Raw genomic sequence first — 25,839 nt, forward strand, 5'->3', positions numbered from 1 at the left:
GTCTGTCCCTCCAAAAAATATATATAAAAAAGGCGAAAGCCGCAAAAAAAACATGAAAACATGAAAATATGCCAATGCTGAAGCCTGCGAGATGCCAATGAACCAACCGACTACAGCATACAATGTGCAATGATGTGTTCTGAAAGGTGAATTAGTTATGAATCTCAATGCAGCATGGTATACATGGGATCCAATTTGGCCACGGTTGAGGAACAGGCAAACCTATAAATGGTATCACCATAATCCAATTGGGACAGAAAGATGACAATTTTTTTACGAGCTGAACAAGTAAAACAAGCCTTCAATCTGTAGAAGAAATTCAGAGTGAATGTAAGCTTTTTGCACAAGGAATCAATATGACATTTGAAATTAACCAAAAGCCAAGGTAGCGCTCCACCCACTCGATCATCGAGAGTGGAGATGGTCATTGGAGCTGAAATAGCTCAAGGACTGAACAACATAGCTTTAGTTTTATTGCCATTTAGCAATAATTTGCCCTTTATTAATTCATGCAGGGAGACGAAATCAAAGGACAAATTTGCTACAGCCACCTCAAGAGTCGGCGCACAGGTGTACAGAACCATATCATCTGCATACATGTGATACCTAGAGTGCTTTGATTGACTACATATGTTGTTCATGTACAGAAGAAAGAGTCCCCTGAGGGACACCTTTTTCCAAAGTTGCAGGATCAGACACAATGTCGCCTATTTTGACACACTGTGTCCGACCCAGCAAGTAACATTTAAACCAGCTTTTTGCATTTTGACCCATGCCTATATTGGACAGAGTATCAAGCAAAATAGGGTTGTCCACGGTATCAAAAGCCTTGCATAAGTCAATAAACAGGGCAGCAGCACAGACATACAGTAGGACTTGTCCCAGGCAGCCTTAATGTCATCCAATACATTAAGGCATGCTGTGACCGTGCTATGCTTGGATCTGAAGCCTGACTGCATGGGTTTTAAGATCATATGCAAATCAAGAAAGTGATTTACCTGTACTGATACTTGGGCTTCAATAATTTTAGCTAAGGCAGAGAGATTTGGAATTGGCCTATAGTTATACATCAAGAGGGTCACCCGCCTTTAGGAGAGGAGAAACGTAAGCCTGTTTCCACTCAACAGGTAAGTTTTGAGAAATTAGTGAAAGTGAAAATTTCAGTTATGGGCTTAGCAATAACTGCTGCGGCTAATCTCAAAACATAAGGGTCAAGGCCATCAGGACAGAGGACTTTTTTGGGTCCAATGACGACAGGGCAAGGAAAACACTATAGGGGAGACCACTATAGGGGAAAATACATCCGGAGCCGCAGATGCCGTCTCCTGTGCACCTTGGTGAGAGAAGGGGGCATTTTGTGTGTTAAATATGTGCCCAGCTCTTTTGAAATGATCATTAAAAGCATTTGATTTTGACATTAACTTTTTGTCACTTATAATGGATTCCCCAACCCGCAGCTTTGGCGGGGGGCCATCTGCTCCCCTCTGCTGGAGAGATTTTAACTGCTTTCCAAAAAGTTGAAGAGTGATTTCCGGACACATCAGAAGTGAGGGATAAGTAATACCCTGCCTTTAATTTCTTAATGAGAGCTGTGCACTTATTTCGAAAGATACGGAAAGATAGCCAGTCATGCGAGGACTTTGACCTTCTAGCAAGTGACCATTGCCTGTTTCTGGCATGGATTAAGTCTGCCAGTTCTTTGGAGAACCAGGGATTTTATATTCTTAATTCTAACCTTTTTTTCAAGGGGGCATTCAATGTAATGCTGTCTGCGCGAGCGTGTGGCCGAGGAACGCACAAGATGCCATTGCCTGGCACTGTATCGTCAATGGTCAAATATATATTTGATTGAGGAATATAATATGCCTTTTGTATTACTTCTGTATATCAGCAAAATGTAGATTTGTATGTTAGACATTGAGGGAAATTAAGATTCTCAGACTTTTTTACAAAAACACTGCTAATCAACAAAACGGTAAATCGATCGATAAGCTTATCAAAACGTATCAATTAACTATTAATGCATTAATCGATAATTCACATCCCTAGTGGCAATGTACAATATGTAGCATATATGACCACTAGGTGGTAGTGCTAGCCAAGCTATTACATTTTTACGCCAATGAAGCTGTTTGTAGGAATTCACTGAAGATTTCCTCTTGGCAGAGAGTAAGAGAGAGAGAGAGAGGGAGAGAGAGAGAGAGAGAGAGAGAGAGACAGACAGAGACTCGCAAAGCAACTTGAGTTTTAGACATTCAATAACAAAGCCCATTGCATAGCTTTCTGAACCCCATGCACTGCTCAGTGTCACAGCCTGGCTGTATACTGTACACAAAACAAATGAATAGAGAGGTGGGAAGACGAGGATGTGGAGCCCACTACATGACCTTTATGTATGCTACCTTGGGACTCTGTGGTCATGAGTGTCTCCTCACTGCATTAAGGCACATCTGATCCACACCATTCAGTCTGCATTCTGTTTTTGTGCTGCAGTCTCATACTCTCTGCAATCTGCTGGATTACTGTTATTTCCAGTACTGAAGAACCCCGAAGAAGACAGACAGAAAAGTTTTCCAGAAGGATTATTTTTGCAATTTAAAGGGATTCTGCAAAACCTTTTCTTCTTCTTCTGTATCTGTCATCTCATCTGAATAAGGATTTCTCAAACAGGGATAATGCTGCTGATGTGCTACGGAAGATGGTCCTGGTGGTCCCCAGTGGTCTTTGGAGTTGTCCTGGTGGTTTTGACTGCAGGAGACCCAGGAGAGACCCAGGAAAGGGGGCACATCGGGTCATCCTCATGCTTCGGAGGCTTTGATCTTTATTTTGTTTTAGACAAGTGAGTTGGTCCCTCTGCTCTACCTGACACACTAATGGAGCAATAGTGACTAGCACTGTCCGTGAACAATGCAGAAGCAAGCATTTCAATATTATAGGTTATATGATTAAGATGAATCTTAATCATATAACCTATAATATTGAAATTCTTGGGAATAACCCCTTGAGATGAATCATCTCGTTTCCTCATCGAAAATATGCATCAAAATATTAATTCATTCATAATAAATGATATGCCTGGTTTAGCAACATCATTTAACTATTTATTTCATAGTATGAGTTAAAATATGAGCTTCATGAACACAATAAGACGTATTATTTACCTTGAATACTTCATGTTTGAATATGGAGGCTATGACAGGTCTTTGCAATGGCCGTTTTGTTGTTGTTTTGCATGGACATCATGCCTTTCCATCAGTGTAGCTCAAGCAAGATTTGTAAAGTGCCATGTATGTTTCATTGTCAATATGCCCCCTGCTATCCTGACCTGCCACATAGAATGGCTGAGATAAAATGTAATAGTCACAGTACAGTACACTTTTGTGTGCCGTTCAATAGGTGCCTCTTCCCAAAATAGGAGTCAGCTTTGGTAGACCGTAACCCCATTAACCCCGACATTATTTTAGATTTTCTACAACAAAAATCTATATTTGTTGTACAAGTTAAACAACTATCCATGATGGCAGATGGCAATGAGCAGTGTCAGCTGTGGCATGTGCAGAATAGAGTTCCATACATGAATTTTGTTGTATATCCTTAATGTAAAATATGCTATGACACAGACTATTTTATTCCAAAAACATTTCACAGTAGCATCTCTAACATCTCTAACACATGCACTTCCTGTTGAGCCATGTAGGACCACAAGTCTAATGACATCAAGTGAAGTTATCTTCATCAGTTAATCTGAACCTTGTCATGAGACTCTCAACAGTCAAACTCAACAGTTTCAACAACTTAACCCTCTAACCGTTTCCGTCCAAGAAAAGGCCTACAAATTACTACGACAGGTCATTGGTTTTTTCACCCATTTAGATCAATACTTGCATGGCTCATGTGGTATTAACACAAGAGCAAATTATTACTTGCCATAAATGTTATCTCCGGAGAGATAATTTTTGCTCATTGCCTGTGATACACATTTCTAACACCATATAGACCTTATGCAGACCGCGGCCATCTTGCTACCATTAGGTTAATGGCAGGGTGGCTCATTGGATATCACTCATCCGCCCTGGGTACCACCCCTTTTGAATTTGCACATAATGCAGGAGGCAGCAGGACGTTGCTTTACTGAAAGTGAGCGCTTCCAAACTCCAACACTTAAAAAATTGCAGCTAATTGCCACCCTGCCATTAACTTAATGGCATCATTGGCATGCTGGCATTATAAATAGTATGGGTTATGTAGTTATGTGTATCACTAGTAGGTCAATTTAGAGTCATCCATCTGACCAAGGTGTATGTTATTTATTGAATATAGAAGAAGTCGTTGCAACAGAGTTTCACATCTCCCCTTCACCCCCCACCATTTTAAAAGTCTCTAAACTCATATGGTGAGGTTTTCCATTTGTCCCACATCAGAATGCCAACTCCAGGCTGTGGCAGCACTGCTGTTTAGCAGAGGGGGAATTAGGCAATAGTGGGTAATATGGAAAGTAATTGTTACCAAGAGCTATGCTGTACAGGCAAAGAAATTATGCAACATGTGGCACCTGACAGATTTCAGTTGTGTACAGTATGAATCTAAGTTGTATGTGTTTTACTCAACTCTCCCTCCTCTAAACTCTTTCCGCCACTTCTCCAGTCACAATATCAGCTTAACCTGTCTCCAGAATGATGCTATCTTCCTGGCCTTACCGCCCTCTTGCAGTGTCCCTATTCTATTCTACGTTTCTTTCTGTGTCTCTTCTCTGTCTGCACAACCTTTTCTCCATTGGGGCCAGATGTTCCAGTGTTTCAGCCTCTTGGCTGGGCTGTCTGTGCTGTGTGCTGGGACTTGTAACAATGGAAAAAAGGTGTTTTGAGTGATGTTGCAAGTACATGTAGACAGGGGGTCTACATATATGAGATAAATTGTGAATTTTCAATTATGCTTCTTATGCAACATTGTGAAAGACGAGCAATTTCAAAGTTTGGCTGCAACGGTTTAGTCTGAATAACAAGTTTTCTATGTACCGGTATTCTGTTTTGAAAGCAAATGTTTTACTATATATAACCATGTTTCTAAGCTTCTGCCCCTCATGATCCAATTATCCTTCCATCTTTATTTCTCACAGAGTGATAGGACATGAATTCAATCTCAAAAGTAGAAATGTATCAGGCTAACAGCCTTATCCTCGTTTGGCTTGCTGATTGTAGGTGGGGACTGAGTGCTAGATATGTGTATATTACAGCCTCATTGACCTAATTCTGAATAGGTTTTCTCTGGCATGGAGGTATAATGAGGGTTAATTTGTCTGACTGCAATAACACTGAGATCATTGCTGGGGCATTATAAAGACATTGACGGCAATCTGAGACATACGTCACTGCCTTTCCTGTACACGAGACAGCTGTGCTGTTTAACCATAACCGTTCTATAGGGTCTTTATGTTATACTGATCTAGGGTATGAGAGTATGAAGCCTAATTTATATACAAAAAAATAAAATGCATTTTCAAGTTAGATGCATAGCGTCACATGAAAATCTGTATTTTGTGCAACAATTGTGCAATGAAGTCGCTGCAATAGTGACAATGAACAAGTGTCATTTGACACTTGCAACAGCTCATTCTTAATTAGATACTTAATTGCTCTGCTGATTCCGAAAATAAAGAAAAGAAAATCTATGCACGTTGTCATTTGCCTTTAGATCTGGGAGTGTGCAGAATCACTGGACTGAAATCTACCACTTTGTAGAACATCTGGCACATAAATTCATAAGGTAAAAAAATAAATTAACATTATTGCATGGCAGCCATTCTCATATAATAAACCAGTAGTCTGTACCCATCCTCAAGAAATGAAACAAACAAACATCAAATGTTCATTAATACAATAAGGGATAATAAGAGTAAGGGCATCTTGTCTATATACCGTAAGCTTAAGAGGTCTATCAGTCATAAGCATTGTTGACTATTGTTTTGAATATTGCAACCCCTCTTTCGATGAAATTGTAGTCATATGGGCCAACAAAATACAGATGCCCCTGCTTTGATACCTCAACTTGCTGTTTTCAGACAAGAATCTTTGCTGCTGTCTTAATGGTGTATTCCTTGCCTCTTGCCATCTTAGCCCACAGTTGCGGATGTCATTCATTGTGTTCTCCACGGAAGGAAGGATTCTGATGAGGCTGACAGAGGACAGGTAAGAGGAGACATGTTGCGCAATGCCTCTGCTATTATTCAGCTGTCTGAATGACGAAAGCAGACTTTATCTCTCATTGACCAAGATTCAAGACCATAGTCAGACCAAACACTTTAGGCTAAAAGGATAACATTAAAAATGTAATGGGAACTTGTTTCCTGTGTTCTAATGTATTCAATTCATCATCAGAGTATTATCGCATCAATACATCAACAAATACAAAGTGTATGATCCCTTATTTCAAGGGGATTTAAATATCTTCACTTCACACACAGATGCTTTTTCAGGCTTTGAAAGAAGCCAGTGATGTCAGGGCATTCCACATTATGGTGGCAGAGTAGTAGAATGAGTATTTTCCCTTGTTTATGCAAAATGTGGGGGGTACCAGATCGTAGGTGCTGTGGCTGTGGTGTTGTGGCTGTTGGTGTCACTCACTTTGGAGAAGTAGTTATACAGGTGTGAGGGCACTGTCGCTCTGAGTATCTCAAATGCCATCTCATTGATATTTGTTTAACCCCGTCTTCTACCTTGAGCCATTCAAAACTAGCATGGGGTCACCAGGTGGGTCATGGGCTTAAGGCAGAGTAGAAGTCTGTTTGTTTTGGAAGGTCTGAAGCTTGGTTTTTACTGACATTGAGGTGTTGGAGAAACAAGAGGTGCAAGCATAGTTAAAAGGGCTCCAGCTAGAGTGTTAAGTGCAAAAAATAAATCCTGCCCAAAAATCTGGTTCTTTGATTGACTTTTGTGATCACTTTTGGTGCCATTTTTCACCTGTCAGTACTCAGTTTGTTATCAAGAAAGAATACAGCCCAAATATGTACTGTACTAAAGAAGTACTTGAGATTACATTATCGTCTTATAGCCTTGTTATAAAGTGCTTACCGTATAACTATTTATACAGTGTTCATCAGTATGTTTATAATGAGCTATAGACATGGGCTGCATAGAAATTGGAAGTGATGTCTCAAAATAAATGAGCAGACAAAATTCAAACTCAAATTGGAACAATATTGAAGCTGATAAATGGGTAGGCTACTCTTTCCTGATTGGTTGAACATTTGCAACCCACCTAAAAATTTATTTTCGGTGGGTGGTGGTAATTAATACTATAAGAATATAGTGCTCTAACCTTTTAACAAAAACATTTTGATAAGACCATAAAATATTAAAAAAATATCACTAACACTACCTTTAATTTCAATTTAAAAATGTAATTCACAAATTACACATTTCCTGAGCTGTAGATATAAGTAAGATAAGTGATTGAGTGAGGACACCAGAAGGGACACACCGTTGACAATTTGACATAGTTAAAATCTCTCAAAATCCCTCATTACTTGGCTGCTCCATTCCCACATGCTGATCCATCTATGTGGTTGTCAGGTTGACAAGTGCTTCAACATGTGGTTTGCAGCACATAGTGAGCTGCATGCACGTCTAATCTTTCCTCAGGCTCCGTTTCCAAGCAGTCACAAAACCTTTTCAATGTTTATGGTCTTCCTGCTATCTTTATTGTACAAAGGGCTCATTTACTCACTGTCTGCCTGACACGATACTGCCCCAATTGGCCAAACAATATTTTCTAATGTCTATCATCTGTTACAGTCATTTCTCAAATGACATAAATCGTTGCTGCTGGGTGTAAACCTTGTATGTGCCAAAAAGTATTTTTTTCAGGAAATGGAAACACTGTGAACCTGTGTTCCAATGAATCTAATGTATCAAACGTTTCATTGGCTAAATATTTATAAAAATCTATAGATACTTTAAAAAACATTTGGCGGGAACCCCTTTTGGTGTTTTAAACATTATGTTATAATTTAGCTATTGAAAAATAGCAGATCTAGAAGCTCATAGCGCGCCACCGAGTGGCGCGCTACAAGCTTGTAGGTCTTGTAAAATCAGGCCTAAATGGGTTAAACATTTTCCAAAACTAGTTTTGGAAACTCAATGTACACTGCCCTCACACCTGCGTCGCACCGCATATCCGACCAATGTCTGAGTCATAGTATCTTGGAATTTTTCATAACACTACCATATAAAAAGCACATTAATTTATGAACAACATAAAGATGATACTTGGGGTTTTACCAAGCAGGGACAAAATAGTAGGAGAGACGCTCATGTAGCTCTAACATACTGTATACATGCACAACACAGTATTGTGTATAACTATGTTGTACCATAAAAGCTGCCCATTTAGTCGAGTGACTTCAGCAGTTTAGCAATATAATATGAATGACCCTGTCTTCTGTCTGTCTGTTCAGGGAACGCATTCGCAAAGGCCTTGACGAGCTCCAGAGGGTTCTTCCAGGGGGAGACACCTTCATGCACGAGGGCATCCAGAGGGTGAGCAATGTGCTTTCTGTGTCTACTGCAAGCTATAATATTTTATTTTTACAACCTTGCTTTTGATTTGTTATTTGTTATTATTATGTTTGTGTTTTACACTTTAATCTTGCTTATGATTTATTGGGGTGATCATGCTTTTAGTTTGATCATCATCTGCCTCGACTGGAAAGCATTTTGGGTCAACTCCTGACTGTTGTTTGTGCTATTATGAATGCAGGTGAATTGACTTGACTACTGTATCTCAACTCTGACTACAGACAAAAATACTAGGAGTCAAAACTTGTATGGGGAAGAATGACTTTACAGAACACTATTACAGAGTGCAGTGTTTCAATCCAACTTCTCTGCTTTTACAGGCCAGTGAGCAGATATACTATGGAAACACTGAAGGTGTGTAGTATGCTTACTTTTACTACATTGATTTTGAATGCTTCTTTTTGTACTGTATGTCTCTGTTAGTATGCCAGTTTGGATTTGCTAGTTGACCTGGAAACATCAATGTGATAGAATTAAATGGTGGTGGCTTATTTCCCAGTATAGTCTGCAATAAATTGGAATGATGTATCATTAAAATGTGATTTTGGAGCTCCTGGGTGGATCACTGAGTAAGCATAAATACTATAGTCTTTTCAGCAATTGACCCCGGTTTGAATCCAACCTGAAATTACATCTTTAAAATGTAATTTCGATAAGAATATGATCATAATGCATTACAAAGTTCATTGAAAAATGAACTTTTAAAAAGTGTTAAAGTTTAAGGAAAACATATTCATTCATATTCCATTATATAATTACACAGTAGCAATAACTAATTGTTTTAATTATAGATACAAATATGGTTATTACACAAGCACAGATAAGATAAATATTGTGTGACCAGATGTCTGTGTCTGCAGGTTATCCCACTGCCAGCGTTATCATAGCTCTTACAGATGGAGAACTGCATGAGGATCTCTTCTACTATGCTGAGAGAGAGGTAAAACGAAAGGCCCACGAATACTCCAGTTTTAGGTGATAAGATACTCACCTTCGTTGGTTAGTAGAAACAGAGATATGCTGGGATGAGCGGTGAGTCGCTTATCACAGCAGCGTGACATCTTGTAGTTTTTCCAACCACCTCATGCGGTGGTTGGAAAAACCACTGCGTGACATCACCTAAAAACTTTGAGTATGCGTGAGAGAAACGGTGAAAGGGGCAAGATAGATGGATAGACAGAGGGCAAGAGAGGACAGATAGATAAGATAGATAAGAGGGAAAGAGTGAGAGAGAGAAAAGCCAAAAGATATGGGTGATTGACGGGGGCACAGAAATAGTAAACAGAAACTATTCTTGTGATGGATAGCATAGATCCTTACCTATACATCAGCACTTTGATCCCCGCTCTTTAGTGGGTCAAAGTGTCTATCAGATTTATACATCCCATCTGTCTGCCCTGTGAATGAAACAGACACGACCATTTTCCACACATCTGCAACAGACACAAGAGATTTATTTGTTCAGGGAGTGCAGGTGCAGGCACGCAAAGTCAAAACGGTTTAATCAGCTTTGGGTGCCTGAGATGTGTGGACAGCAGAGCAACTGAGTGAGAAATTGAGTGAGCATACATGGTAGCTTGTGAAGATGCATGAAGGCAAAGTTAGTCATTCATTGTCAACAGTAAAGTCAATTTCCAGAGGAGACCATTGTTGAGCAATGGCTTTGATTGTGTTTTTGGCATTGAAGCACAAGTCTGACATAATGCACTAAAGTGTTAATCAGCAACAATATCCTACAGTTGCCCAACATTCTGTAAAATCTTGGAGGAGTCGGACACAAACATAAGCATGTAGTAAATGTTTGAAATATAGGGGTATAATTTAACCCAGGTGTTGAGTCTTCCTGTTTTTTTCCCTCTCTCCACTATCGGTGAATAACCTGACAGGCAAACCGATCCCGGAGTCTGGGTGCCTCAGTTTACTGCGTGGGGGTGAAGGACTTCAATGAAACACAGGTGTTTTTCACTACGTTTTACCCTATACTTTGATTTGATATGACGGTTGTGCTGCATCTAATGAAATAAGGGTTAGTGAGGGCAATGTTTAAAATATTCTGATCTCACTGTTGTCTATTTAGCTGGCGAAGATCGCTGATAGTAAGGACCATGTCTTCCCTGTGAATGATGGATTCGAGGCTTTGCAAGGGGTCATTGATTCGGTAAGAATTTCAAGTCTGCCTACACACATGTCCGAGGAGCATAGATAATAAATACACAGTGCTAACCAGCCGTAAAGTGGAATGCTCAAGGCAACATGCATTGGAGGTCCACAGGAAATCAGTCTGTAAACATGGAATTCATATCAGTCTTCCCATCACTGTGACTTCTTCTCTGTCCGTTAACGCAATTGATCAAATAGCATACAGGAAGAAGAACAAAATAGAAAAATATAAACATCAATATTCCATTCAGCAAGTCTTGCCAGAGGATTCCAGGAAAATCGGCCAAACTGTGACTTCCCTACTTTTGATCTCTCGCTGCTGGAATCCACCCAGGCAGGATCAAAGAGAGTTCACTGTATCGTTTAAAATCCAGTCTCAGCGGCATGGACTTATTTTTCGTATCCTCAAGACTGAGGGGTGAAAAACAGGTCTTTGTCGTGCACACAGGGGCCACTGTCACACAGTTAAGGGGGTTTGTCAAGAGGAGTTAAAGGTCAGGCAGCTGACAGTCATATGGAGCACATTAGCAGCTGAACTGAAAACTCTTGGATCTGTCCCGAGAAAACGGGTCAGTGGGTCGTAAATCACTTTGAGCTTCTGTCTTACAGTGCATATATGTGTTCCTATAGTATGTGCCATACTGGTATGCATGTGGAGCAGAGAGATAGTAGTCACATTGCAACCTGGATGAGCATAGAAAAAAATGTCTTGGTCATACAATGAATAGCAAAATTATCAGATCTACAAGCTCACAATGCGTCACATCATGACACTTTGTGAGCTTGTAGAACGGCTGCAAACAAAATAAACAATCAATGACTGATGTTTTGATGTAACTACATCTTCCTCAGAGTCATGGAGATCACCAATTTGAAAAACATTTTGAAAAGGTTTGTGTATTCGAGGAGTCCACTGCAGAACCTTAAATTACGGCAGCTGGGTTTACAGCTGTAGGTGTTTCTATGGCTATCTATGAAAGGACGAGGCTACTTGCCTTGAGCTGAGGTTATGAGAGTCGTTGAGGATTGTCGATTCCAAATGTTTTCCTGCGCTGCGTTGATTCCAAACGACACTCATTACCTCAGTAGTCCTATTTCTATTCTCGATGTGACGTCACCGCTGTGGCGTCACGCTGCTATCCGTTGTCGTGGTAACAGTTTGATTATTTCTGAGAGTATGACGGATGAGGGATGCCAGGTTGAAATAGTTAAGTAATGGTGCCGTTCAAAGTCATCACTCTTCACTCAGAGAAACAAACTAACCCACAATCAATTTCACTTCACCTTTGCAGATACTGAAGAAGTCCTGTATTGAAATCCTTGCAGCAGAACCTTCCAGTATCTGTGCAGGAGGTAAGAGAGAAATATGGATCTTCTGACTCTGTTCTCATTTGTCTTCCGAACGCTCCTCTGTACTAAATCAGACATCATAAGCCTATTCCTTATACAACAGGAAATACAAACACAATCTTACTTCCCAGGGCCATTGTAAATAACATCCACACAGTAGCAATAACTGTATCAGCCTTAAATAATTATCTAACCTCAGCAAATTCGGGAACACACTATTCCCCACTGCGATCTAGCCACTCATTGCACATTGCAATTTATGCAAGTGACCACTTTCTTTGATGCAGAAGAAAAGTATTTATATGACACATTGTGGAGGTTTATGGGATTGGCTCCAGAGGGGCCCAAGACATTATACCCACACGACTGTACAGCAGTCTCACTGACCACAACATCTTTCTTCACAAGGCATTCAATGTGGGAATATGAATTTAATGGCTGCTGTGGCCAGGAAAATCATGGGTTTGTGGACTCTTGCTTGAATGTCATACTGAGGAGTGAGGTTGGTTATTTCAGGTCTATAATGACCATAAACACCCAAATCACTCATCCTTCTGCAGCTGCTACCATCAGGCAGGAGGATTAGGGTCCTCCTACTAACTAAAAGAAAAGTACAATAATTAATTTGTGCCCTCTTCTCGCTGTGGATATAAGAAAATAACCCCTACCCACCCTCCACAGCACAACATAATTGTTTATGGGAATGTATTTTTATGAGTTTTGTATTTTATTGCATCTTATGTAATTCAGTGTTTTTACTGTTATTATTATTGTATACTGCCAGAGTGCCAAAGACAAACTTCCATTTTATGTAAACGTTTATTGATAGTTTGCTTCATCTGAATCTTTGTCTGGCTAAATGAGTTTAGTTGTACATTCATGTTTTTAAAAGAAATGCTGTTGTGTTTTTTTCTGGTCCTCACCCCTGCAGAGTCTTTCCAGGTGGTGGTGAGAGGAAATGGATTCCTACATGCCCGGAATGTTGATAACGTCCTGTGCAGCTTCCGAATTAACGACACCATTACTAAGAGTGAGTAGAAAACTGATCATACGCTTTTGTGTAAAGCTGCTATTTCCTGCACACAACATTTTAGTATGACACGAGTATAAATGAAGCATAATGATGAATCAAAAAACTACTTTTGTGTCAACATGTTTGCTGTCTAAGATTATGTAGGGTATATTATCCTGTGTGTAAACCTGGATGATATACACATTGAAACTGATAAGTGGGTTAGGATTCAGAATTTGTATTAAGGGCCTTTCAAACGGGAAGCGATTTAACACGCCTATGCTATAGTTCATTTTCAGTGAGACCTGCGTTTTCTTTTCGGTACGCACGGAGAAGTCAAGGGGCAACATCGCAAGCGTATATACGTGAGCACGGTCCCGTGAATTTGTTGCACGTGTGCACACGCCGGCGTCTCACCAGACCTGGATTCTGTTTAGCTTATTTTTACACTTGCGTTATTGCACCCCTCTTGATCAGACCTATCAACTAAAAACAGAAGGACATAAGACCCATGAGTTGGAAACTGTAAAGATCTGTTGATCGTGATATGTGACTGAATTTCCTGAAGATTAATGTTATTAATATAGCTGAAATTACACATGATCAAATGAGTAGCTGTTACATGTTTTCTATGTTGTTATTGATGCATGTTTTTTAAAGGGCACATCTTGGTTTAAAGGTCTGGAATGGGGCTAAAGATAAAAGGATGAAGTGGATATTGTGCCACACACAAGGAGGGGTGGAGGGGGGCATCTTGGTCTTTCAAGTGGCCTAATTAAGCCGTTTAACTCATTTCCTAGAAGGCACACCACTATAGCTGCAGGAGGTGCTTTTCCGATAACAACTTTAATTAGCTTTAAGACACAAACAAGTTTGCCGTATGTTTGTACACAAGCTGATGTGACTAGCAGCCATTGTTAACCTCATATAACCTTTAAAACTAGGGGTTGTCCAAAATAAATAAACTGGTTACACTGTGAATAGTTTATAGTATGACTGAAATGCATTTATTTTGATACCAAAATAAATTGTATTAGGCCAGTTGTATAGAACAGCATGCATGTATTAAACATGTATATATCGATCAACATGGAGAGCTGTTTGAGATAACGATAATTCATCATGACAATCATATGCCTACTCCTCTGACACAAGTTCTGACTGTTCCTCTGTTTGTATGTACGTTTACCATTGTTTGGGGGAGCGCACATTTTGGGTCACTCAACATCCGGCGTATGTCTAGGCTTTGCTCAGAGACACTTTGAGACATAAACATGGATGGATGGGCCAGGAGACAAACTGGTGACCTTCTGAAATCTTACCAGACAGCTTCTGTACCCACTGTTACAGCTGCCCACACTAGTACACAGCTCAGCTGATGTTGCTATGCCAATCACAGCTCAGCAGCATTACCAAAGTTCACGTTAGTATCTTCACGATGCATAGAGCTACTCAACCGACACTGGTACAGTATGCCAATCAGAGTTCACCTTTTCTTTCTTCCAGGAAATAAAACGTCTGGGTTTCCGAGGCTAGAGTTCACCTGACGCTGATAAGCTCACGTTAGCACACCAGAACATTATTGTAGCCTTGTTCACAACTGGGCCTGGCAGAGCCAGCAACTTGCCATCCATGGCTACAAATCGCACAGACCCGGTCTTATTTCTAAAATATCCAAGAGAACACTGATATTTTTAAGTACCATGGTTAAAGTCTTTCTTGAGTGATATGAAAGGCATCCAATGATGCCTAGAACCTTACACTGAAATCAGATTCTCACTGTAAGGAAGGAGAACTACTACTCTGGTATTATATGTCAAGCAAATGGTTAAAAGCATCCCACTGACAAACAGTAGACATGGAAGCAATTTAGGTGAAATTGCCTCCTTATGTCCCTCACATTATCCCCTGTACACTCCTCCTCCAGCATTGTGGTTGTGTTTACACTAAACTCTGTGGAACATATTTACTATACAGTGAAACTGAAAATAATTAGGTCACTTCACTCACTTGAAGCTTCAGTACAGCTAAACAAGACTTGAGTAGTTAATCTGTACTCTGCACTCCCTGACCCTACCCCACATCAGTTCTATAAATTACAGAAAAATGCCAAAAAGTGAAGAGGTACGCTGCCCTACAAAGCCAAAGTGCAGTAACTATGGGAAATGAATGGGCAAATCGGGAAATAAGTGATATTACACTAATTGTAAATATGTTCCTGAGGTAAATGATTATCCCCCAAAAACGAATAGAATACGCACATCACTTAAGAGAGGTGCTGGGTTCAAAAGTGACATCAGAAAAATAATGTTATACTTTGACAAAAATGTTTATCCCCCAAATTACGAAGGCTAATTTGACCTTTGGGATACACAAATAAGTTGGTGTCCAAAAACGTAGTTACTGCACTTTGGCTTTGTAGGGCAGCACAGTGTAACTACATGTGTTGAGCAGCTGAATAGATGTTTGAGTCTATGTCTCCAGGAAAAAGTAGCAGCAAACAGACAGAGCCACTATGGTCTTTGGCAGGGAGAGATGTACTGAGCATTCCATTATTTCGGTGACAGATGTTGCGATGGCTTAGTGAACAACATACATCAGTAGTATGTGAATAACAAGGAATACTATGACAAATTAATCCCAGTATTATTTTCTCTAATTATTTTTCATTTAACAGTTTACCGTGTGTCAATAAACTCTAGTTTAACAAATCAAGCATGATTTCCTACCATGGAATGTGACCCTGGAGACATGTCTACTTTGTTACTCTAAGATCGGTCTTACAGGGTCATCGCAATATGTAATTCAATGCAATTTATTGAGTAAGCTTATACCTTGGGTGTGTGTCTGTACCTCTCAATAAAACTTGACCCCTTGTGCTCTGGGAGCAAACAGAGCAGTAAAGAGGGCTGACATAACGTGTTGTGACATGAAGCAGAGGTGTGTTCCAGCGTCTTCATCTTTAAATGGATTAAAATGGTAGAAACATGATATCTCAGGACGCATTATTGTTAGTCCTTCAGTCGCATGTACCATTAGGCCTCAGCCCTTTGAATATTCCTTTAATGATAGGAAGGCCATTCAGAGTGCAAGGTGTGTACTGGCAGAGTTGAACCCTCAATGGGATATCTGGCCCAATGTATAATGCCGCTGACCTTTTCTGGCAGCATCGACCCCCTCATCCTGCATGGCGTTTCTTGGAGACGAGCAGTCATGGCCCATGTGGTGCTGCTTGTGTTGATTTCCTCAGTTCTGGGGTTCTTTCAGCCAGAATAAACAGGCTAGTAGCTACCGGGGGCGCCAATGAGTACTGGATCTGTTTGCCTCAGTGCCAGTTGGGACACCGAAAAACCAAGATTTAACTAAAAACTAAAGCTGTGTTTCACAGCGCCTGTGTTGGTGTTGTCACTTGTCAGAGACATACAAAATGCATGCAGACAGTAGACAACTCACTCAGTTTGAAGCTAGTCAGGTCAATTCCATCATCTAAATTCCATCATCCGACAGTGACAAAATAAGTCTGCAACTCTGCACTTTAACGGTTTGACCTCTCTGTGTCCAACACATCCGGCCAGCTCGTTGGTGCTTTGCGCTCCTACGCCTTTCTTGAGTACATCCAACACATGCCCATGTGTTGGATGTGAGGTTACCACATCACTACTTTGCTAGCTGGCAGTTTTTGATGTCTTTGGCAGTGTCCTGCTAGTCTCATTCTCCAGGCTCACCCATGGTATTCATACAGGGTATTGTTGGTAACATGTACGCTATTGCTGATGTTAAGTACTGCACGCAGCATTCTGGTGTAGCACCTTTCTAGAGACTTCTGCAGGGTTGGCTTCAGGGTCCAGCATTCGCTGCCATATAGAAGAACAGATTCCACCGTTGCATATTAGAAGCCGAGTTTGATTTGTCCATACACTGAGTTCCATACACTGGTCATGCCATTCAGGCCCCTCCATGCAAGTGCCTTCCTCACTTTCAGATCCTGCTCGGTTGAGTTGACCCATGAGCCCAGGTACTTGAAGTCCTTGACTTCCTTCAGCACAGTTCCTCCTGTTGTTGTCAGAGGTGGATGATCCGGGGAGATGTTATAGGATAGGTGATAACCTATCTAACCTATAACCTAATACTTCACGTCAACTGAAGCTCATCAGTCAGTGAACTGAACTAAAACACAGCTAAATACTAGCATGATATGAGAATAAGTTTGTGACATTATTCTTTGGTGTGCAAATTAAGAAAGTAGCGTCAGTGGATAGCACCGTCTTGTGCCACAAGACAAGAGACAAATGTTTGGCTGGTGTTCCGATTGCATTATGACCTATTTCCCTTCTCCTGCTCTAGTGGTGAAGCCTTTGGTAGTAGAAGATACATATCTCCTCTGCCCTGCACCGATACTTCGAGATGAGGGAATGTAAGTCACATGTTTAATTAAATGTTTCTTCATGATACCGGCTGCATGTGACAATTATCAGTTACATATACTGATAATTGCAGTTACCCTGTTTTTCTTTGCAGCATTTTTACTACTTCAATGGCGGCTGATATATGTCTGTTAATTTCAGGGCAGCCAACCTCTATGTCAGCATGAACAAAGGTCTCAGTTTTATCTCCAGTTCAGTTACCATTACAACAGTGGGCTGTGTGAGTACTGTACATTATGCCTGCACAGCTCAAATCATTTCTCCCAAAATGTTGTATTCAATGTATCCCTAAATAACTAATTATTTACCTTCCATCTATGTGTGATTTCATTTAACCAAACCCATTTCTTTATCACTGACTACAACCTATGTATCGGTTTATATTATTCAGATTTTGTTTTGAGGTTCATGGAGATCTCTGTTTTTTTTTCACAGTCCGATGGGACCATCCTGGCAATAGCTCTGCTCATCCTGATGCTACTGCTAGTGTTAGGCCTACTCTGGTGGTTCTGGCCTCTCTGCTGCACTGTGGTGAGTAATCCCAAAATATACAAAAACTCTTGTTCCCATTCATGTTTTTGGGGGCTTATATAATGTGTCTCTGTATTGGGAAATGAGTTGCACACGAAGTACTGATATAGTAAATTATATATATGAACCACTGCTGTACTGTATGTCTGCCTTCACCCTCAGTAGACCAATCAAATCACAGCACAGATCACACCACTACATCACTAAACACTTTGTACAGACAAGGAGATCTGCACATTGCGTTAAGTATAAACAGGAAATCCCCAAGTTAAACTCGTTAAGAGTGTGAAAGTTATATTGTAGTTGATTGACCCATGGATGTAAAAACAAATCTTTTTCAGAATACCTACATTGTTCATGTGAAGCAGTCTTGTAATTGTAAAACACTGTTGGAATGCAGTGATATGATACACAGACAGTAGTAGCGGGCACAATGTCTTTTCCAGTTCTGTTCTGTCTGGCTAACGCCCCTATAGTATAGGGCATCTTATTAACCCTAACAACATTCCCATGGTGAGAGGGTTGGGGTCTATGTGTCAACGTAGACGGCATCCAAGGCAGATGACGTTGGGTCCATTAGCACGAGAGGTCAAGGTCACCTGCTGAAGGAGTAGTGTTAAAGTAATTATGCTGCTGTTGAAATAATTTGTGTTTCTGGGGGTCACAGCTGTGAAGCCCTCCCAGGTCTTGCCTCTCGGCATATTCACACACTCAAGATGTCTTGTTATGTTGCTATCAACTATTATTACAATGAGGTTGGCAGTATCCCAGAAAACAAAGCTAAATCTTTTGGATTTTGTCATCCCCAGGCCCATCTGAATTGTCTCTCTCCACAATCTATTTTACAATGACAGAAATAAGATGAATTCTGTCCTCACAATATAATTTACTGTACAATGAAAAAAAGAGAAAAGAACAGACAAAATGGGAGGAAAAAAGTCTAGCGTCATTTTAACATTTTTACAATGTTGGAAACAGAAACACTGTGAATAGCCAGAGAAGGATGTGACTTTCTTTACTACGTGGCTGTCTTTGTCCTTACTTTCTGTGTTCTAGTCGGTTTCTCTCAATTGCAATCCATGCCCAGCTCTGTTTAGAAAAGTGATGCCAGGTTATCATGGCACATCAATTTGGGTTCCAGGCTTTAGAGAAGCATGGAAATAATTTGTAAATAGCCTGAATTCAAGTCAATAATATTCATCATATTATCCCAGAATTATCTTCAGTGGTAAGACAAATGCATTTGTGGGTCAGGTACCTTTCTCCCTTTCACTACCTAATCAAAAACACACCAGTCCAAATAATCTGGATGGCAGATTTCTAGGTCAGTACAAGGATTGTATAAATAGCAGAAGAAAAGAAAAGAAAAGAAAAGAAGATTCCTCAGGCATTCTTCCTTCCATTTACTCTCTCTTTCTCTTGTCAGATCATCCATGAGCCTCCACCTCCAGTTATAGAAGACAGTTCGGTAAGAAGCATATACTTGGGTTGAATCTTTGCTAGTTTTTCTACGTACAATATCACAAATAATTCACACTTATTTTCTTCAACCATTAACATCGCTTACATCCAATTTACAATTTACAATTTAGGCATTTAGCAGACGCTCTTAATCCAGAGCGACTTACATTTAAGCAAGAACAAAAGCATGGGAATACATCACATAAAAGCATTTATCATGAAACATGCGTAAGCTAAGAAGGTAACAGTGGAATATCTATATAATGAAACTATACATACACTATACATATAAACTATACATATTTACTACTATGCTATACATATGTACTATGGCGTGCTATGACTATATACAATACAATTATAGTGCTGTCTACATAACATGCTATAAGTCTGTGTCAAATGCTATCTAAGCCAACATAAATGCTATCTAAGGGGTTAGGGTAAGTGCTATGGGCCATGATGGAGTCTGAAAAGGTGGGTTTTCAGGCTACGGCGGAAGATTGGGAGTGATGCTGCAGTTCTGACTGCAATGGGAAGTGCATTCCACAGTTTTGGAGCCAGAAGGGAGAAGAGTTTGGGACGTGTGGAGCGTTGTCCCGGCGTTTTTAGTGAGGGTACTTCCAGTTTCCCTGCGTTGGCTGATCTGAGTGCGCGGGAGGGTTTGTAGGGTTCAATCATACTTGCAAGATATGGGGGAGCCATACCTTTGGTTGCTTTGAATGCCAGCATCAGAGTTTTGTATTCTGTGCGGGCAGCGACCGGGAGCCAGTGGAGAGAGCGGAGCAGGGGGGAGACATGTGAGAATTTTGGCTGGTTGAAGACCAAGCGAGCTGCTGCATTTTGGATCAGCTGGAGAGGCTTAAGTGCACATGCTGGTAGGCCAGTAAGGAGGGAGTTACAATAGTCGAGTTTTGACAAGACTGTTGTCTGGATTAGGAGCTGGGCTGATTCCTGGGTGAGGAACGGTCTAATTACATGAATTATTTTAGTATCAGTCTGCAAGTGAGACTTTAAAATGCAGATTGTTAGAGGGAATAATGGGATGATTATGGGATGATTTAATGACTGCCCAACCTTTAAAACTCAATAATCATTTCAATAAGAGCTGTGGTATTTACTTACACCCCTTGGCAAAAATAACCCTCTAGTCTCACTTTCTTCAAATGTCTTCCGAGAGGCACCGCCCTTTCAAGAACTAGTACTGATCACATCCTGACTATAAATGTGTTTTTCTTACAGACATCTGTTTTTGAATCACTTCCATATCAGTCTTTTGGAACTCTCTGGATTTTAATTTGAAATGCGCTTAACTAAAAGGATTCTTTTTTATTTAATCACCATGGCTGTATCAAAACATTGTTTCACTCCTAAACAACCAGATGCAAAACACCCCCCGCCGCCGTTTTTATTTGTTTTTGTTCTTCGCTTTTCCTCCCAGTTCAGTCAGTATTTGTAGTCCCTTATCAATGCTGACCCTACTTACACCCCTACTACACCCTTCCTTAACCCTCTAACACCCGCATTAATTTCTACTTGCAAAAAATAGATTTCAACCTTACTACTACTTTGTACTACTAGGACTAAGACTAAAAAATATGTTAAAAAAAATAAAAAAATAAAGTTTGATGAAAAATTTATAATAATTATATAATAATATAATAAATTAATAATTTACATTTGGGGGATATCTTTCACAATGATGAATAAAACATGTTCTAGACATTCTAATGATCACAAAAAACATATATTACAATTATTGTACCTACTTTTATTAGGGTAAAGGTCAAAAGTCTTAGGTTAAAAAAAATTCAAAATCCAGACATTTTTAATTTGTGTGAATTTCAGCCTCTGTGGGGGGTATTTATATGCAAATATCATGACCAATGACATTGAAATGGCATTGCAATGAACATCACTGATGACGTTTAGGTGAAAAAAGAACAGAAAAAAAAAAATAATAATTTAGTAATTAAATAAAATAAAATTGTTGCTAAAAAGCAACGCTGGGTCTTAGAGGGTTAAGAATGGTGTAGACGAGCACCCTGGAGCCCCTGGCCAAGACGGACTGCAAACCCTAGTCTCTACTCTCTGTGTTGGTGGTCACAAACTTTGAACCCGCACCACCCGGATGCCAGCTCAGTGGCCATGGCCCTGTGTACCTGAACTTGTAGTGTCCGTCCTGAGATTGGGAGGTCAGAATTCAGTTCTGTGGCCAGGCTATACCAAAGACTATAAAATGGGACCCAATGCATCCCTGCTTGGCACTCAGAATCTCCAACTCAGAAAAAGGTTGGATTGGGGGAACATACTAGAGGTGTACTTGTACAACACAGGGCTTGGGGAATGGGATGCACTTCAAGTCACCTCACACAGTCACGCTAAAGATATAGGAGATAGGGCACTCTCCCTATGTGTCACATGGCTTGGGGACCATTGGTTTCCCAGGCTAAATTATTTCTGGGCCAATAATGTTCCAATAAACGCTGCTTTAACATGAAAATACATCAAAATGGAGCAGGGCAGGATTTCAATTATTTATCAATTAATGACTAACGTGACAAACAAAAGCCAAAATACATTTTACGCCCCTTCTGTAATTTGTCACTGTGCTTCTTCTAAACTGTGTTCTCTTGGTGGATTAGACTAGTCCTGCAAATCAGACACAGTCTATTAAAGAGACAAACATCAGCAGTGGTCTAGCAGGCTATGTAATTTCCTCTGACCTGACAAAGACGAAGGGGGAGAGACATAGAGGTCTTTTTCACATGACAAAATATAGGCAGTGTACTAGCAGAGTTGCTCAGTGACCAACAGTAATATAACAAAATACACACATAAATGGATGCACCTGGGACGTATCCTCAGTGATGTATCCCAAGGTCATCGGGGTTTCGGGTCTCGCAACATCATACCCCTCACTCAGGTGACCCAGCCGGGAGTGATCAAGTCCCGACTTACGTCCCAGTAGCTATACCCTCGATAAGTCCCATTAGGGAAAAACCAGGGCCACACAATCCGTTCCTCCTGAACTACTCTGCCGGGACTGGGAGGTACCATTCTGGCACATGGAAGGACTAGGCTCTGTGTGTTGACACCTGTCCGGGCCCCTCCTACGTCTCACCAGGTCCACTCCTGCTCTCACCAGGTCAGGCCCTGTGCGTTGCACCAGACTCCCAGCACCAGGCACTTTATTCAGGAATGGTGGATTCTCAAGCCGCAACGGTTCCGCAGGCTCCACCTTGCCCTTGGTGGTGCCGCAGACTCCGCTTGAGGCTTGCATGGCCCTCCTAAAGGCCTCACAGTGGGTTTGTTGGGCTTCTTCCTCACGGAAGACACAGGCTGGGGCGCTAACCCATACTGCTCCCGGGTGCCGTCTAATTTCCGGCTGCCACCCGTCTCTCCGGTGGTCACCAGACTATTCCTGGTTGTCACTTAGTCTATTCCTATGAGTCACTATAAATAGAAGAACTATAACAAAATACACACATAAATTGATTCACCTGGGACGTATCCTCAGTGATGTAATTTGCTTATAGACAAATCCACAGAGGGGTGCCCTGGGCACGGCCATAACCGAGGTGTACCATACCATTAAGCTTAATGGTACACCTCAGCTATGGCCGCCCCTTAATGAACTTTAAGTGAGTGTTTACTTACTGGGTCTGGGTCATAGAACCAATCAAGTAACTTTAAAAAGTATGATCCAAGTATTATCATAAAGTATCCTATTATACCAGTAATAAAACATTCATATCATTGTGCTTTCTCTATCACTTCCACATAGGACGATGAAGACTTAGACTTCCCAAAGAAGAAGTGGCCCACCGTGGACGCCTCCTACTATGGAGGAAGAGGAGTTGGTGGAATCAAAAGAATGGAGGTAAAAATCTATTAAAGTTCTAGTAGACTGAAAGCCAATGACGAAACATGGCTTAGATGGTAGAGAAATAGGGCCCTGGGACCCCCAGGGATTCTTGAAGGGGTTCCCCAGCCAAATGAGTTAACATTGCATTAAAATCATCAGTTCAACCACTTTAACACTATATACATTGGCATTGAAAATAGCCAAGCTTATAGGTTTGCCATTTTCAAAAGATTTTGAAAAAAAAAATAACATTTTGAAAATTGTGTCCGGGTAGTTGGTAGAGCTCTCGCCTTTGGATCACAAGTTCACAAGTTCGATCCTGGGCACCGCCAACTCAGCGTATGAGTACCAGGGCTTGGGTGCGGCAAGTCGTGTGGGAAGCGCTGGGAGCTGATGGCACCTCAGCAATGCATCTCCCAGGGGTCTAGCGCATTGTTACCGGCTGATACAGACAATAAGCCACTCCTGACCTACTTCTTCTTGAAAATGTGAACATTAAATGTTCACATTTTCAAGAAGAAATATTTTGTGCCAGGGACCCATGTGTGTTGATAACATTTTTATCAACACACATGGGTCCCTGGCACAAAATATTTTCAAATGGGTGTCTGCTGCCAAATACATATTAATTTGCGGGGTCCTTGAGACCGGGTGATGTAGCTGAGATCAGGACTGAGGTTAAGGAGTTGGCACCTTCTATCATAGATGTTTTATGTAAGGGATAATATCTGACTAGGTGGTCATTGTCGGCCAGCTTCAGGGCTGGAGCACTGTCGGAAAACAAGGAAGTGAGTTGATCAAATACAATCCATTTTCGGGTACTGCTTCGTCTATTTCTCGCTCAAATGTTTTTTTAGAGCAATGTTTAGCTGCAAATGACATTGTGTGTGCGTTTACATGGCTGTCATGTTGGAAACAGCAGTAAATCAGCGGCTGGTACTCCGAGTGTTTGATTAGGCATCGGGTCTGTTATAGAGCGGAGCGGTCATTATCCAGAAATAACAGACCGCTGAATTCAGCGATTGACCAATCAGAATCAAGCATTCAACCAAGCCAGGCAATAATGAAATATAAGGCTCAGTAGTAACAGAACAGCCACATCTACCTACCTACAGACAACTTTAAAAGTACCTACTGCTCCATGACTCTGACTCCCAATCATGCTTTCTGACAAATTGTTCGTGTAGCAAGGGTAATTTAAAGGTATATTCAGTGATTTCACTTAATTCAAATATCACTTATTTTTTTGTTTTGTTGTGATAATCCTCCCTACTATAGAGTGTGCTGGCCATATAAGGAGTTCCTCCCTGTCCCCAGTTAACCCCTGGGGGTCAAAAAACCTTAGGTTTCGTTTTTGACTCTCTATCCTGATTGGACGAAAGGCTGGGTCCCACAGCCAAAAACGAAACCTAAGGTTTTTTGAGTGAAATCACTGAATATACCTTTAACTTTAAAATACTATTTTGATCCTTTGAATGTCTATTCTGGCTTTTGTATGTACCCCAGACAATTTCACTTACGTCATTCAATATTTTGATATTTGACATTAATTTGAATTAATTTCAAACTCCACTCATCATTAGAAAAAGAAGAAGAGCAAAAAAAAGGAACTCACACATTTCTGTTCTTGATGACTGTTCATGTCCTTCTAATGAACGGGGAGAACTTAATTTCCAATGAGTCCATGCATGAAATAACTAATCAAAAAATTTAAGTCAACCCCATTCAAAACCATTAGCACAAAATCAGTCACCAAAACCAGGAGTTTTCAATAAGTCTAAGGATGGAGATTGAGGTTGAATGGACTTATAAAGGAGGGGTGTGTGCCTTATCAAATGATTCTCAAATATCTAAATATTGAATCGAGAAACTTAAAAAACTGTCTGGGCTGCACACAAAAGTCTGAGTATGTAACGATGACCCAGAAGTAATTTAATTCTTCCTTACGGTCAGTACTTTCTGAGTAGAGGAGAGGTACCATCCGATAGGGCTCAGTGATGTAATACAGTCTATCATGATATGGCATAAGTCACACTTTGTAAACTATGAATAGTGCTACTCGTAGCACAGGTCTCCACAGGTCAGGTTATTGTGGGCCAGCAAATTACTATATTCACACAGCAGCCATTTTGCTCTCACATCATATTTGCGGGTTGGGAAGAATTTAATATCAATTAACTTAATAGCAATCAATAAAACTCATTCTGTGCCACCGATGTATTTTACGTGGTTATTTTACGTTTTCTGGATACAGACATGCCTTGCTTCTATCTATCGTATGGACGCTTCCCCGGGGCGGCGCAGAACGCCATTAGACTGTGCATGGCCGTGGCACAGAATGAGTGAACTTAATAGCAAAATGGCAGCCGTGTGAATATGGTGAGTGGTCGGAAATCGACACTCAAAAAATAAAGAAAGTTTTGCAAAAGAACGGTTTCTTGGTGGCAATGGACAATGGAAAAG

The 25,839-nt window shown here is 40.6% G+C and overlaps 1 protein-coding gene across 1 annotated transcript in view; it reads left to right on the plus strand.

The window, feature by feature from the left end:
- Positions 1-2,197: 2,197 nt before the first annotated feature.
- Positions 2,198-25,839, plus strand: part of antxr1a (ANTXR cell adhesion molecule 1a) — a 33,276-nt gene continuing 9,634 nt past the window's right edge. Inside the window, exons 1-15 of the mRNA XM_083783714.1 lie at positions 2,198-2,839; positions 5,692-5,763; positions 6,114-6,185; positions 8,453-8,534; positions 8,894-8,927; positions 9,434-9,513; positions 10,460-10,528; positions 10,651-10,731; positions 12,026-12,086; positions 13,015-13,113; positions 17,440-17,509; positions 17,661-17,739; positions 17,955-18,050; positions 19,477-19,518; positions 23,296-23,391. Coding sequence (XP_083639840.1) covers positions 2,676-2,839; positions 5,692-5,763; positions 6,114-6,185; positions 8,453-8,534; positions 8,894-8,927; positions 9,434-9,513; positions 10,460-10,528; positions 10,651-10,731; positions 12,026-12,086; positions 13,015-13,113; positions 17,440-17,509; positions 17,661-17,739; positions 17,955-18,050; positions 19,477-19,518; positions 23,296-23,391 — 1,197 coding nt within the window. The 5' untranslated portion in view covers positions 2,198-2,675. The remainder of the gene's footprint in view (positions 2,840-5,691; positions 5,764-6,113; positions 6,186-8,452; positions 8,535-8,893; positions 8,928-9,433; positions 9,514-10,459; positions 10,529-10,650; positions 10,732-12,025; positions 12,087-13,014; positions 13,114-17,439; positions 17,510-17,660; positions 17,740-17,954; positions 18,051-19,476; positions 19,519-23,295; positions 23,392-25,839) is intronic.

This window comes from Protomyctophum parallelum (assembly GCF_964188405.1).
Source record: "Protomyctophum parallelum genome assembly, chromosome: 15".
In the NCBI taxonomy this organism is placed as follows: Eukaryota; Metazoa; Chordata; class Actinopteri; order Myctophiformes; family Myctophidae; genus Protomyctophum; species Protomyctophum parallelum.